Here is a 14771-nt window from a genome sequence, read left to right as displayed (position 1 = left end):
TCCTCCCCGTGCGTATTGCATGCTCATGCTGAGCCTTTTTTTTCTAATGTACTTCCCCTGAATTTCAGATTCAGTGCTGAAGCACATGACTGAAAGCATGAGAGTGTCTTCTTTGCCATTAATTCCCAACTGATTTATGGGACTTCCAAGGCAAGAGATGTTCAGAAGTAGCTTGCCATTGCCTGCCTCTGAGCAGTGACCCTGGACTTCCTTGGGGGTTTCCCATCCAAACACTAAGTGGGGCTGATCCAGTTTAGCTCCCAGGAGCTGACAAGTTTGGGCTTTCCTGTGCTACCCAGTCAGGGCAAGGCACTTCCCCTGAACTTCAGATTCGGTGCTAAAGGAGATGACTGAGAGCATGTGACTTTACCATGCCCTAAATATGAACAGGCAAAACCTCCACAGATTTTCATACAATTCCTGATTTTACAAATGATTCCTGATTTTCCATCAGACTCTTTCTCCCATTTCTCGGCTGTTCTGCTTTACTGAGAGCAGGACCCTAGCAAACAACAGCCTACACTCAGGTGGAGTGAAGCAGAGCTAAACAGGGCCAAAGTCTGTCTGTCCAGGATCGCTAATCCAAGTGTTAATCTGAACATCAGGCCAAGACGTTTCCCAGTTGCTTAGATTAAGCTGTCTGAGTGGTTTGGTAATCTTTGTTTCATGTCTCTCTCTCTCTCTCTCTCCTTCCACTCTCTCATACTTCTCTCCTGATTCCCCAGTTCCTTTCAACTCTTCTGCCAACATTCCCTATTTTTTCCAGGCCATCCTTTCAGCCTCTGTCCTGCCATCCTCTCCTTCTTCCATCTTTTCCAGCAGCCACCTTCTTTAAGATCTCACCCTTCCGGAAGGGGATTCTGCTCCGGAGGGAAGCAGCAGCTCTGGGCCCTCTCGACACCTTGCTAGCAGGCCTCTTGGTAGAGCTGGCCTCACGCAGCTGCATTTCTACAGAGACTCTGAGATGCCCTCAATGTAAAGCAGCAACATTTGGGAAGCATGATGGGACTCGCCCCAAACAATCCATTGAAGTGAGTACCACTCTTCAGAAAGGCTCTACTCTTGTGGGGGAGGGGTGTTATTATTATTTAATTTATATACCACCCTCCTGTGCGGCAGCAGGTCATCCATGTTCAGCAAGAGTATTACATTTGGTAGCTTATTTCCAAAGCTAAAAGTGAGGGTTTATCTGGAACCCTTACCCACTGGAGAATAGGAATGTTGAGCCATGGATACCAGCCCTCAGTTTCCAAAAGAAGACAAGCAGGTAATACCCTTCATATGTTATGCCAAACATCTGGAGTCCTGAGGCAGACCGCCTGTGGATGCTATTCGTACTATTAGTGTGTTCCTCACTCCCCCCCCCCATCCCTGTAGGTGGCCGTATTTAGTTCTGTATGAGAGACATGCTTTTCAGAGAGCCAGCATGATGGAGTGGTTAAGGGGTCAGATTGAGAAATCAGGTTGAGAGCCCCATTGTGCCCTGGAAGCTGGCAGCGTGACTCTGAGCCAGGCACACTCTGTCCACCTAGCCTACCTCATCAAATTCTTGTGAGGGTAACATGGAGGAGAGGATAATGAGGTAGGAAATCAGCAAGGCAAATAAATCGAGCCATTTGTGTTTGATTTGTTTGTTCCAGCTTTCCTCCATCAGCAGTTTTATCTCCACCATGTCATATAAACAAGAGTGGCTGAGTAACTGTGGCTGGGATGAAGCAGGGTCCCATGGGTTGAGAACAGGCTCTGGGGCTGACCACTAGGGAGTCCTGCTCCCACTGGGACATGTGTCCTCTAACCCAGGGGTAGTCAACCTGTGGTCCTCCAGATGTTCATGGACTACAATTCCCATGAGCCCCTGCCAGCGTTTGCTCTAACCAAGGAGAGCACAGGAAAATCCAGCTGCAAAGGCACATTGAAAGTGCATTCTCCTATGTATGCAGAATGGGCCCTAAATTGGCTGCGAAAACCCCTCTGCTTCACATTTTAAGATCTAGAAGCAGACTGCAAAAATGAGCTGGGGGGGGGGGTGGAGCGGCTGTCATGGAGCAGACACCTGAAGTGGAGCAGACACCTGACCCTGCAGCCGGAATCCGGAACTTCCTTGTGAATGAAGACAAGACAAGCCCCCTCGGTTTAAATGGGCGGTGCATCCGAAGGGGCAGGCAGCCTTTAGAGCTGCTGCTCTGGAACCTGGATCGGGCTGAGCCCCTCGGGAGGTCGGTGGGAGAGCAGGAAGCCAGGCCTCCATCGGCCTCCAGGCCTCCATCGGCCTCCATTGGGGGCTCACGAAGGCGCCCCCGATCTCCCCCCCCTCCCCGGGAGCCAGGGATGTCTCCCGGCTCCTGCCCTGCGAGAGGAAATGACGCGAAGGTGATTTCGGTCTCGAATCAGTTCCCGTATCGGGGAAACGGCGCGCCGCTTCCTACCCCCCCCCCCCCGCGAAGAGGGAGGCTTCCAAAAGAAATGGACTTGCTAGTCCGAAGGCAGCCCGCCCCGGCGCCACTGGGTGGGCCGCTCGTTGGCCGAGGGAACGCGTGTCTTGGGACCTCCGGCCCGCCCCGTCTCGCCCAGCACCTGCCGCCCCGCAGCGAGCCTGGCGGCGACGGCGACACCTCCCCCCCACCCCGGGGACGGTCCTGGGGCCAGATTCTCCAGGTTTGAACGCCAGACTGCCCAAGACGGCGCTGCGGAGGGGCTGATTCGGCGCTTCCCGCCCCAGGGCGTCGGATGAAAGAAGGACAAGGAAGGAGACAGGGCAGCTGGCGAAGGGCGACTGTCTGGCTGGTTTGTGTGTTGGTTTGCAACCAGATAATAATAACAATAACAATAATAACAACAACAGCAACATAAAAAAAAGAAATCAGGCGAAAGGGGGACGAGGAGAGGCGCCCCCAATGCCCAGGGCTGCCGCAGAGCGGCGGCCTTCCCCCGCCCTCCCCCGCCCCTCTCCGTACACAAACAGGCTTGTTGATGCCTCCGTTTCTCCTCCCAGGGGAGGGGGTCCAAACAGAGGCAGGAGCCGCCCCCCCCCCCGGCCCTCTCCCTCCCCTCCGTTTCCACATTGAGTTCGTGGCAGATGTTTGCGGCGCCAGATGTCAAGTGCCCGGCTGGCATTCGCTCGCGCACACACGGGTCCCCCCCCCCCGCGGGGCCGCGGTGCTTCCCGAGCAGGTCTGGGGAGGGGGAGCAGCAGCCGGACCCCCTCCGCGCCCCCCCTGCCGGCCCGGCGCCAACAGGCGGCGCCGGGAGCGGCTTGCCCGGAACTGTCCAGGGTACTGAAAGGAGAGCGGCCGGCGCGGCCGCCTGTAGGCGAAGAGGGGCCTCGGGAGGTCCTTCGGCGAGGCTTCGGCTCCTCCACCGATCTCTTGCCCGCCCCGTCGCAAGCGACGCTCGGGGGGACCCAGGACATTGAGGGGGGGGGGGGCGGACAAGCCCGTCTGGGGAAGCTTCAACCCACCGAGCCGACTAGCCTAGTTTAGGCAAGCCAAGCCAAGCTCGGGACGCATGCGCATGGCTGGCGAGCCGCCGTCCCCGGCTGAAGAGCCTGGCGCTACTAACGGATGTGAGCCATGCAAAGATTTCCACCCAGCGCCCGAGATCCAAGGGGAAATTGTAAGTCCCCCCGCGAGCTCTAGCGCTCTCTCTCTCTCTCTCTCTCTCTCTCTCTCTCTCTCTCTCTCTCTCTCTGCCCGAGCGTGCGGGTTGGGGGTCTACTCAAAGTCGCCTGGATCCGTTTAGCGCTAGCCGTCTCCCTCTTTGGGCAGGGGTAGCAAACGTAGCCCCTTCTTTTTCCTAGCGTGGGGGTGGAAGCTCCCTAGTCTACCCGTAAGGGGTTACTTCCCCTACCTCTGGGGCAGAGGCGGGCTGGCTGAGATTTCTAGTCTCGGCCGCCGATTCGAGATCTACATGCCACAGGTCCTTGAGCTTCTTTGCCTGCTGGCAGCCCAGGGCAAACGGTGTCGCTTCGGAAGAGGTCGGTCGGGGGATGCCGACTGTCCTGGAGCAGAAGGCGAATGGTCGTGACTTTCTTGTCTTTGGTTTCAGGACCAGATCTAGTACAGGGATCTCATCTAGGAGCCTGGGAAAGGCGTTAAGGTGGAAAGCAGCAGGAGGAAGGCGAGGGGAGGAGAGGACACGGTTGGCCAGGAGCTTCCTGCCATCCTCGGGAACGAGGGACAATACCCAAGTTGGCTTCGGGAAAGAGTAGAGCGGAGGAGATGGCTCCGCCGGTGTCTCGGGAAGGAAGGTGCAACGGGGTTGGGGGGGGGGGGGTCTGTCGCTTTTCTGGGCATCCAGGTGCATCAAGCCTAAGAAGCGCCCTCGCTACCTGGGTGATAGTGGAAGCAGACCTATGCAGGCCACCTACCGAGAGATCCCTGCCCGCCCTCGGGGTGCTGAGATCCCCTCGACTGAGCGAGAGAACACACTTATGGTCAGGAATGAGGTCGCACTAGAAAGGAGCCTTATGCGTGTCCCGGTGTTGGTTGCATTTCTAGGGAGGCGCCTGTGGCCTGCGTGCGGCTCTTTCCGCTCCCTCGTCCCTGCCCGCTTGCTTTCCGTAGCCGTTCCCGTTCTCGATTCGGAGGCGCCCCAGCTCGAGCCAGCCGCCCGCCTTACTTTCGGTACAAATTGCGCGCGGATTCGTGCTGCGTAGGACGCTCCTTTCTCTTTGGATTTTCCTATTTTGTGTGAATGACACGCTCGTTTGGCCGAGCCTGTCATTCTCTCCGCTCCTTTGTCCAAATTAGCGGAGAAAGCTCAATCACCAACACATAGATCAGGACAGGCCGTTCCTGCCGCGGCCTCTCTCTCTAACTACCTCTAGAGGGCAGCCTTTGGAACTCAGGAGAACCTGGCATAGCTGGACGATGAGGGCATCCGGAGGCGTAGAGGACTTTCCCTGTAAACCTGCATGCAACTGCTGGCTGGCCTGTGTAAATAAGCCGGGTGGTTGGTCTGCTATGGACAGGAAATGGAGGGTAGATGGCACAGGGGCATGCATACAGGGAGACTGGATCCTCAGGAGCTATGGCCATAAAAGAAGCTCGTATCACATGTCCTGTGGGCCTTCTTTACTCTCTCACATACCCATGAAGAAGTGGGTGCCATTCACCCCTGTATAATATTGGCACTGCTGTAAGAAAAGAAAAGCAAAGGCAAACCGATCACTCTCTGTCTTGATGCTGTGCAATTCAACCCTGATTGACAGGGAGCCTGACTGGAAAATGAAAAAATGTTCCAGTTCTCACCTTTACAATAGACAAGCCTGCCTGCCTTCCACACATTTCAGCTCATGCCTGAATGTCACCAAAAGGTAGTATAACAGAACCTCCCAGCCAAAGCTAGATACTACCAGTAGCAGTAATTTGTGCAGATAGCACTAAGCAACTTCCAAGTCTGCTTAGTGCTATTTTCAAAAATCCCCACTACTTAGTAGCATTTCCCTGTGGCAGTCCCACAAGAAACAACATTCCAGCCCATTCTCAGTTTTATTCTGCTCTCTTACATAACCAATCCTAAACACACAGCTTGTTTGGAATATGTTTTGATTTTGACATAAGAAAGTAAGGATTTTCAGAGTCTGGCCTGCACAGGCTCTGAAAGTAATTATACCTGTATTCAACACCCAACTTCATCCTCCAAAGTTCCTATGCCAGGTTGTGTAATCTGTCTTCCATGAATAAAGGAGAAGGTGGTCCTTTCCACATGGAGGTTTTGCTTCCCCCTGGCTGCCTTGCCTTGGCAACTGGAGCTACTCTGGAAATTATCTCTGTGTGGAAGGAGCCACTGAAAGGAATGAAAATTAGAGAGAGCTGCTAAAAGCAAAAGTCCAGTGACTCTAAATATGCAATTAGAAATGGCTGCAATTGAAATCAAAGGCAATTTTTTGAAAATATAATCTGCCCTATTTATTTATAAACATAAATTCCAACACCATTGATATGATATGCAACATCAAGTAAACTACCAGCTAATTCAAACAACATCCCCTGATGCAGCTGTTTGTTTGAAATATTTCTGCACTCCCGCCCAGGATTGCCTGGGTGGCATCCTTTAGAAATTAAAACACTCTATCCCAATCCCATAACAATAAACCCACACAAAGTACAGTCCCAATAAATACAGTAAAGCTAACAGAAGAATCCAAACATTAGCAGTGTAACAAGCAGCTAAAATTCAAATGTAGGCACACTCTGTAGCCCAGGATAAAACAACCCCACACTTTTAAAATGAAAAATGACCTCTTAAGAAGCAGAGTATTTAGCTGCCAGTGGAACTGCTGAACTTCCCTTGACAGGGCATGTTCCTTGTCAAAAAAGGTGTGTATATTTGTGGCTGGGGTCAGATGTGCATTCAAATTTATATGCTCACAAGAGAAATCATAGCCTGATACCATGTTGGCAGTCAAGCAGCTGAATTAGGGTGGCAGAGTATGCATGCTTTTCTTTGTCATTCCTGTAGTGTTCATCTAAAATGTAGAACCTGCTGTGGCACATATATGATACAACTTCATTGATCAAGGATATGTTATGTTTCTATGTTATGAATATTTCTATCTGGCCCTGTCTCTTTAGACTCAAGGTGACTCACAATAAAACAACAGGTTGCAAGGACACCAAACTAGCATAACAAGCCATTGGTAAAATAAAAACAATGCATAAAACATTATTTTATTCAGTCGATTTATTTTAAAAAGCATAAAGTGTGCACACATTTATTTTAAAGCAGACATTTATTTTTAAAAGCAGACATGGCTGATTGCTGCTTCTTAATGAGGGGATATTTATTTTATTAGTTTCTTATATCTGTATACCGTTGAGTCCCAGTTTCATGCAAGAACCTGTAGATGCTCAAGGAGAGTGGTTTAGCCACTGAGGAAAAGCATTACTTTTGAAAACTGACTTGTGAAATATCCAGAATCCATTTCAGCTGTACTCCTTGTTGTGTATATTTGGAGAAGACAACTGACCAACGATTAAGCAGAACTTTATTGAATATCCACGTCAATTTCTTGTCTGTTCTCTATGTTCTGTGGAATTGGCTTGCCTTCTTTTGCTGCCGCTCTTGACATAACCAGCTCACGGCAGCTCACAACAAAAATTGATCAAAACATTTAAGATATACAACACAAAACAATAACCCCCCATACTCACTCACTCCCCTAAACCCCCCTCCCCCAGCTGCCCGCTGGCAACCGGCAACCCAGGAGGACACAGTGAATTAATTGGAGAGTAACAGAGGAGGGACCCATGATTTTCCTTGTCACTTGGTGGCAATCCTGAATTTGTTGCCATATAATTAATGGAATAGTTCTGTATGAATAAGATTGTTTTAAATATCAGGTGAAATGCAAAGACAGTTGACTTCAGTGGGACTTTCTCGCATTTAATTTTCTTATGGCAATTCCTTCTGCATCTAAAATTGATCCTTCACTAGAATGAGTAAAAGATATGATAAAATGGCCTTTATATGCAATGTCATTAACATGAAACAAGCTAAGGCAAAACTCTACTCCCTTGCTTTCATAAGAGAGAGCTCAGGAAAGGAACAGAATAGTGTGAATGCATTATGACTGGAGAGATATGCCGAAAACTTCCAAATAGCTATGAATATGAGTAGAATCTGGGGTGAGTGTCTCACCCAGCCAATTCTGGCTACCTCTATTACCACAAAAATTGGAGAAGTGCTAATAAAATACGTGTTTAAAAGTTGCGGCGTTTTTCTGTTTCTTTCTCATTACTTTGGTGTTTCTTATGATTCATAACATGCATTTTGGGAGTAGGACCCGGAGGATGTTGAGGAGTCGGGTTCGCAGTCTGGCTAGATGGCTGAAGTCCTGCCAGCTGGTTTAGAATATTTCGGTCAAATACAATGCTAGACTTAGGAGGTACCTGAAACGATGGGTCAGCTAATGATTGTGTGCCACTGGGAACCTGTATTTTTTTTTCAACAAAAATTGAAGTCTGTTAAATATGGTATAACCTGGAACACAGTCATAAGGTTTATTTATTTTTACTTGTTTTTGCTATCAAGTCACAGCTCATTTAGGGAGACTCCTTAGGGCAGGGGTAGTCAAACTGCGGCCCTCCAGCATTTGCCGGAAGGGGCTCATGGGAATTGTAGTTCATGGACAGCTGGAGGGCCACAGTTTTGACTACCCCTGCCTTAGGGTTTTCAAGGCAAGAGAAGCTCCGAGGTAGTTTGCTGTTTCTAGCCTCCGCATATCAACCCTGTACTTGCTTGGTGCTTTCCTACCCAGGTCTCCTATCTGACTCTGCTCAGCTTCCAAAATTCAACAAAACTGGGCTAACTGGGCAATTGTAAGTGAAACACTTCCAGAGCCTCTTGATTTCCGTGCAAGAGTGAAACATGTTTCCTAATTGCGGAGATTTTAAGCATGTGTGGCTGGATGGGATCCTCATGTTGAGGATCCTGTCCACCCCTGCTGGAAAACATTATATACATTGTTCCACTACTACCATCAATAGTGAAGTACTCCTTGATACTATCCTGCTATTGAAACAGCATGAGCTTACCTGCTTTCATTTTACCTCAGAATCTTTCTCATGCGGCAACGAATGATTTTGCACATCTCAGATGTGTTTCTTAAGGTGCCAGTCATGAAAGTCTTTAAGACTGACTCTTATTCAAGGCATATGCTTGTGTGTGGGTGTGCATATGTCATCAAATACCTGTCTGATAAAGTGTGCATGCACGCGAGAGCTTATACTCCAAATGGAACTTTGTTGGTCATCAAGGTGCCTCTGACTAGACTCAGTCTTTGTTCTGCCGCTTCAGACCAATGTGGCTACACACCTGAATCTCTCCAACTCTAGACTTCCAGTTGACTAAATGTGAGAGCTCTACCCCCCTCCTAAAAAAAAATTCTTTCTGAGTAGTGGTAACTGCAGAAATGAAGACTAAAACAAATAAACCTTTAATGTTATCTGCATACAGACTAGCACAGAGTAGATCAGTACACAGGACTAACCTCTTTGGAGACTTGCTTCTAATGCTGTGGATATTGCAGCCAGCAGTTCCACTGGGTTTCTGGGAGTCACCGCTGCCTCTTTTCCTGTGCTTGCTTTGTTGGAAAGTAAGCAGGTCATGCATTCCCCTAAACAGCTATAGATGCACCTGTAGAATTCTAGTGCAATTGTCAGAGTCTACAGTAGAGTAAGGTTCCTAACAAGTCATCGCCAAGGGGAAAGGTGCATGAATGAGTGATTAATACATTCCATGGTGAATCACCCTGATGCAAACCCGCATCCCAACCAATACAATGTCAGTTGGGTTCTAACTTTATTTTATCTGAGTCAGATCTCAAGACAATACAATAACTGTATGAGTCACTGCCATACAAAGCCACATGATTCCAGCACCCAGTATGAACTGTTAGAACTTCTTGGTGATGCGAATCACTGCATAATACCTTCAGTCTGGCATGTAGGGAGCCCATTCATGCTAAAGCTGGAGGCTGTAGGATGCACACTAGATTTGGCTTTGATGGGATCCAGAAGAGGCTTCCATAGCTGCCTTCTAGACATCACTGTCTCCTTGTATAGTAAAAGTGCAGGGCAAAAGTATTAAGCTATACACAACTGAATAGGGTTCACCCCACATACGGTTCAGAAATAAGCAAAGCCAGTTGGAGGGGAACGTTTTGTTCCAAGTCAATTATTGGCACAGAGGCTGATTTGAATGACAAGCACAGGTGTCCTTGCATTGTTTTTTGCTCAAGGCTTCTTTTTAGTTTTATACGATGATTCTGAAAACACTAAACTATGCATAGATAATCCTGGAGACATTCAGAACTTGCAGGGTCACAATATCTATATTAGACAGCCTCACAAAGCAGCACACTTGGAAGAAATAATTGTTTCTCATGTAAAGCTTCCTTGCACCGACAGATCATTTTAGTATACCTGCAGGCTGTAGATTATTAGTAAGAAGGTGCTGCTTTCTGTCACTGGGTGGGTTTGTGCTGCAGCTCTAAAAAGGATTTTGAAATGTCACACAATGCTTTCATGTGTATGGAGGCATGGAGCACTTTTGAGCTGCTATTTTTCTTAAGAGGAAAAACTTTTATGAGGTAGGCAGTGTCATTTCTAGTCATCACTGAACCTTTTAAGAATAAGACCTCAATATTTGTACTGAGTACCAAAGATGGCTTTACCACCATAAACCATAGTTTCAAATTGATTGGCTGGTGTGCTACTTTTTACTGAAATCTCACATAAAATCTAGCAGATAGTAAATCTGTCTCGTGTATGGTGATCAATTGATTCTGAACCTTACATAAATGCATTTAAGACATTCACATGGAGGATTGAGAAATATTTTAAGTGGCATTGATGAATTGGGTGCCCAGTAGTATGGAGATCCATCTTTCATTTTCTAGGGAGATGTGTGTGTATATAGTTTTATTTGGGGGGTATCATTTACTCATCATCCAGGTGCCCTGACCTCTGCCCCACATTAAATGTGCATCCTTACCCACACCTGAGTCATAGGCCATGAACTTAAAGAATTCAGCCATGTATGATGAAGAGGATGGATGTTTTCATTAGGCTTGTTACTACCAAGGCACAAAGCAGGATGTTTGGAATGGAAGCCTGAAAACCAGGCATTGGTTGAATAGGCAAAGAAGAGGATAGAGTGAGCTTTCATGTAAGATGATTTAAGTCTACCATATTAAGAGGTCAAACTGGATCACCCTCTAAATCCATTCCAATCTTGAGATTAAATGAATGAGAGCTCCATGCTCAGATCCTAATCCAGCAAAACCATTAAGCACACCCCTTCATTTCAATCATGGCACAGTTTCAAACACTGAGCATGTCATGTCCCTTTTTTCTTTCCAATTTGTAGGGATAAGCATCTGGGTATTATCAACCAACCATGGTAACAGCAAAGTCCCAATTCTGTGCTATCACTGTAACTAATCCTGACTGGAACATTAAGATTGTAAAGGATTCAGAACTATCCAGAAACACACTCTCATCACTGCTATTCTGGCACTTGGTTGTCCGACTTAGGATTCCAAAAAGTCAGAACGAATAATTGTACCGCAATGAACTTGCAGGAACATTCACCAATGAGCAGAGTTACACCAATAGCTCTTAGATTCGAGTGGGTCACCATGTTGGTCTGAAGCAGCAGAACAGAGTTTGAATCCCATGGCACCATGAAGACCAACAAAGTTTAATGGCCAAATTTATACCTCGAATAAAACTTTGTCAGTATTCAAGGTGACACAAGTCTCAAATTTTGACCTATAGATCTTGCCATGCAAGATGACACTGACAAATCTGCTAGTCTAAAGTGTTGATTATACTCACGCTGGTTTTCTGACATGGGGAGAAAGATGCACTGGATTCTGTCTAAGCAGAGCTTTTCCTGTTTGCTTGTAGGCAACTGCCTTCAGTTTGTTGTGAACAGGTGCCACATAAATATGTTCAAGTAAATACAATCCTGTGCTTTCTGGTGCCCTGTGTACTAGGCAGATGTCTTGCTTGAACATACGCGTAGACAGACTTGCAAGTAAGTGTGCAGGCAAATGTCCCTGCCAGGCAGAGTTTGTGTGTGAATTTGAAAGTGTTACTATAATCAGGGAACAAAAACGATACCAGTAGGCCAGGGAGGCAAAACTGAAGAAGCAGATCAGCAATGGATAACTCTTGACCTCTTTAGTGATTCTTAAAAGCATCTGAAGGAGGGATATGTGTGTTTGGGGGGGGGGGTGTAGATCTTTCCTGATCTTCTTGAGAAAGAAGACAGCTTCCCAGTCATAATTTAGGAAAGCCATGGGCAGGGTGGAGATACTGCTAAACAAAACAGTGCATGACTAACATTATTGAACTCTGCTCGCACTTGCTGTGTTTCACTTTTTAAAGCATTTTTCTCTCAGCCAGGCACCCTTGCAGTTAGGGTTGCCATTCCCCAGTTGGGGGTGGGGAAACCCCCAGCTTGGGCCTCTCCCCTCATTTTAAGTCTCTTAGGAACTGGAGGGACTTACCAGGAGTGGGGAGGGAAGAAACAGGAAGTAAACATAATGTTGCTATATCACCCTGAAGTGATATAGGCATGTCAGTGACACTGGGGGATGATGCTCTGGATTGGGGACAAGACTCTATGGTAAGAAGCTAATTCTACCATAGAGGTTTTGCCCACAAACCAGAGCATTGCCCCCAGCATCACTGACATGCCTATGTCAATTCTGGCTGACAGCATTTGCTTTCTGCTTCTTCCCTCCCCATTCCCAGTAAGTTTCCCCATCTGCTGGTCTGATGAATCTGGCAGTCCTACTTGCAATCCAGACTTGATTCCACCCTCATAGAAGTGGTAAATTATATAAACCCTAATTACGCTAAACCTTGGCTTGATAGCACCTGTGTAGTTGCAAAAAAAAAAAAAAAATCCCTTGCTGAGGCTTTCTGCAGTTATAAGAATGTTCCAGCCAACCACAGATATGAAGCTCATAATAAACTATAATTATGTAAAAAAAAGGTTTAAGAATTTGGTTACCCAGAAGAAGGTTTACTTGAGTGAACTGGGTGGAACACTGATTCAGACAGTCAAAGAGAGAAACTCAGTTATATTTTGGTAGCTGATTTCAAACCTAAACTGGAATGATCCTTCACCATAAGTCAATAATTCCATCTAATGAATGGATCTCTTTAAAGCCATGGAGGAGGATGTCCACTCCCAGCCCCCTCAGACTATAAATGATATTGAGCGCCCACCATGCCCCCCCAATCTCCTCAAAAGAGATTAGCTCACATATCAGGTATCTAAAAAAAGGAAGGCTCTGGGGAAGGACGGAATCATGGCTGAATTTCTCGAAGCATGTGAAAATTGGTGAGCTCCTTTCCTAGCCTCATCAGTTACATATATTGACTCCACTGGCCAAATTGTCAAAGGCTGGGGCATGGTGGTTGTAAACCCCTTCTTTAAGAAAGGGAGAAGAGATGACTCTGCCATCTATAGGCCAATAAGCCTTTTAAGTATGATCAGCAAATGTTATACCAGGTCCCTGCTTGAGAATTTTATTTCTTGACTCTACCAGGATAAACTAATATTACAGTTTCAAGGAGGTTTCAGGGAGGGCAGAGGTACGCTTGACCTTTGTTTAGTTCTTTAACACCTTATAGAAAAATATAGTTAAAAGAAAATAACATCCTTATATGCAGCATTTGTAGAATTTAAGGCTTCATTTGACTCCGCCTCAAGTGTTCATTCATAGTCTAAGCTAGAAGCGTCAACAAGTGGCTTCTCAATTTTGTGTGTGCTCTCCATAGGCAGACAACTTTAGCGTCAGATGCAATAGAAATGGCCATCTTACTGAGCCTATTATAACAAATAAAGGTGTTAGGCAGGGCTGTGTATTGGTCCCTATGCTCTTCATCTACTGTACTAAGGATCTAACAAATTGACTTGGTGCTGTTGATTGCCACTCTCCCAAACTAACTTCTCAGAATATTTCAGCATTATTTTATGTGGATAATGTCTTTTTGTCAAGAATTCCAAAAGAGCCCTGGTAAAGCTAGTGGATTACTGCAGGGATGAGGCTCTAACAATTAACAGTGAAAAAACAAAGCTGATGAACTTTTGGTCCATGCTTGAAAAGAAGAGCATGGTTTGTAGCTGGCAACACATTAGAACAGGTGGGGTCTTTTAGGTGTCTTTTAGGTGCCCTTTCAAACCTCCAGCTCCAGCCTGGAGCATTGTAGGAATGTATCAATTCTGGGTGAAAGATTTGCCCAGTCTAATGAAGTTTTATGGTGCTAGGGGAGCCTTTTGTGTTCCAGCGGCTCTTAAGCTTTTTTTGTGCTAAAACAATCTCACTGATGTTGTATGGGCCTCCGTGTTTCCTGATACTAGAATGGGTCCAATTGAAATTTCTTAGCTCTGTTGTTCAAACACTGAAGTGTATTGTGAACTCATGGATCACACTGGAAACTGGTTTGATAAAGACAGAGGCCAGAAGTGCCACTGATGGGCTACTGCCCCTACTCTTTTGCAACAATTTTAAATCTAAATGGTTGCTTGCCACAGAGGAAACATTGTAAGCTTCAGCTTCCCCCCATATTCCTACATGATTTCATCATAGACCAAGCAAGACTCATGGCTAAACAAAGTTTACAGGACACAGAGCACCAGTTGGGGCCTTCAGAGCTCCCCAAATTTCCTTCTTCCCCCACTCCCGGCTCTAGATATATTCAAGTCCCAGAAGATTATTTCTTACATTTGGAAAGCAAAAGCCAAAGGAAGGCCTTTATGCTAGTGATGGGTGACGTCCTCCCGTCTGCAGTGTTGGAGGGGCATTTTAAGAAAATCCCAAGAACTGAGAAGCTTTGCCTGTTTGGGCAGGGGGAGATGAAGTAATTAGAGCATGTCTTTTAAAGATGTTCTCTTTATGAGGCACCTCTTTCTAAGATAATATTCTCTCTGCTTAAGGATGTAACTTGCATTACCTACTAAGAAGAAATTAGGGTTTTCTATGGGAAGGAAATGCTACTGTATTCAAGGAGATACTTAAATTTCAAGCAATGGCCATTAGGTTATGGCAGCTATATGTGGAAGCAAATAAATCACCAATGGTAGCAACTTACCTTTCTTTGTTCCATTTAATACAGAGTAGGAATTCTAGTTTTGTTATAAAATATTCTTAGAGCCAGTTTGGTGTAGTGGTTAGGAGTGTGGACTTTTCTAATCTGGCACGCCGGGTTCGATTCTGTGCTCCCCCACATGCAGCCAGCTGGGTGACC

General features: G+C 46.6%; 1 protein-coding gene across 3 annotated transcripts in view; it reads left to right on the top strand.

The window, feature by feature from the left end:
• RGS20 (regulator of G protein signaling 20) overlaps window positions 1–14771 on the top strand; it is a 42258-nt gene that overhangs the window by 16561 nt on the left and 10926 nt on the right. The window contains exon 2 of one of the 3 annotated variants that reach the window (XM_077352410.1): window positions 726–1031. In XM_077352410.1, the coding sequence (XP_077208525.1) occupies window positions 726–1031 (306 nt within the window). Of the gene's footprint in view, window positions 1–725; window positions 1032–2217; window positions 2371–3036; window positions 3613–14771 lie in introns of those variants that run through there. The other 2 variants (XM_077352412.1, XM_077352411.1) reach the window with 2 other exon arrangements.

Source organism: Paroedura picta, chromosome 9 (assembly GCF_049243985.1).
Source record: "Paroedura picta isolate Pp20150507F chromosome 9, Ppicta_v3.0, whole genome shotgun sequence".
In the NCBI taxonomy this organism is placed as follows: domain Eukaryota; kingdom Metazoa; phylum Chordata; class Lepidosauria; order Squamata; family Gekkonidae; genus Paroedura; species Paroedura picta.
This window is presented reverse-complemented; position numbering and strand designations above follow the sequence as displayed.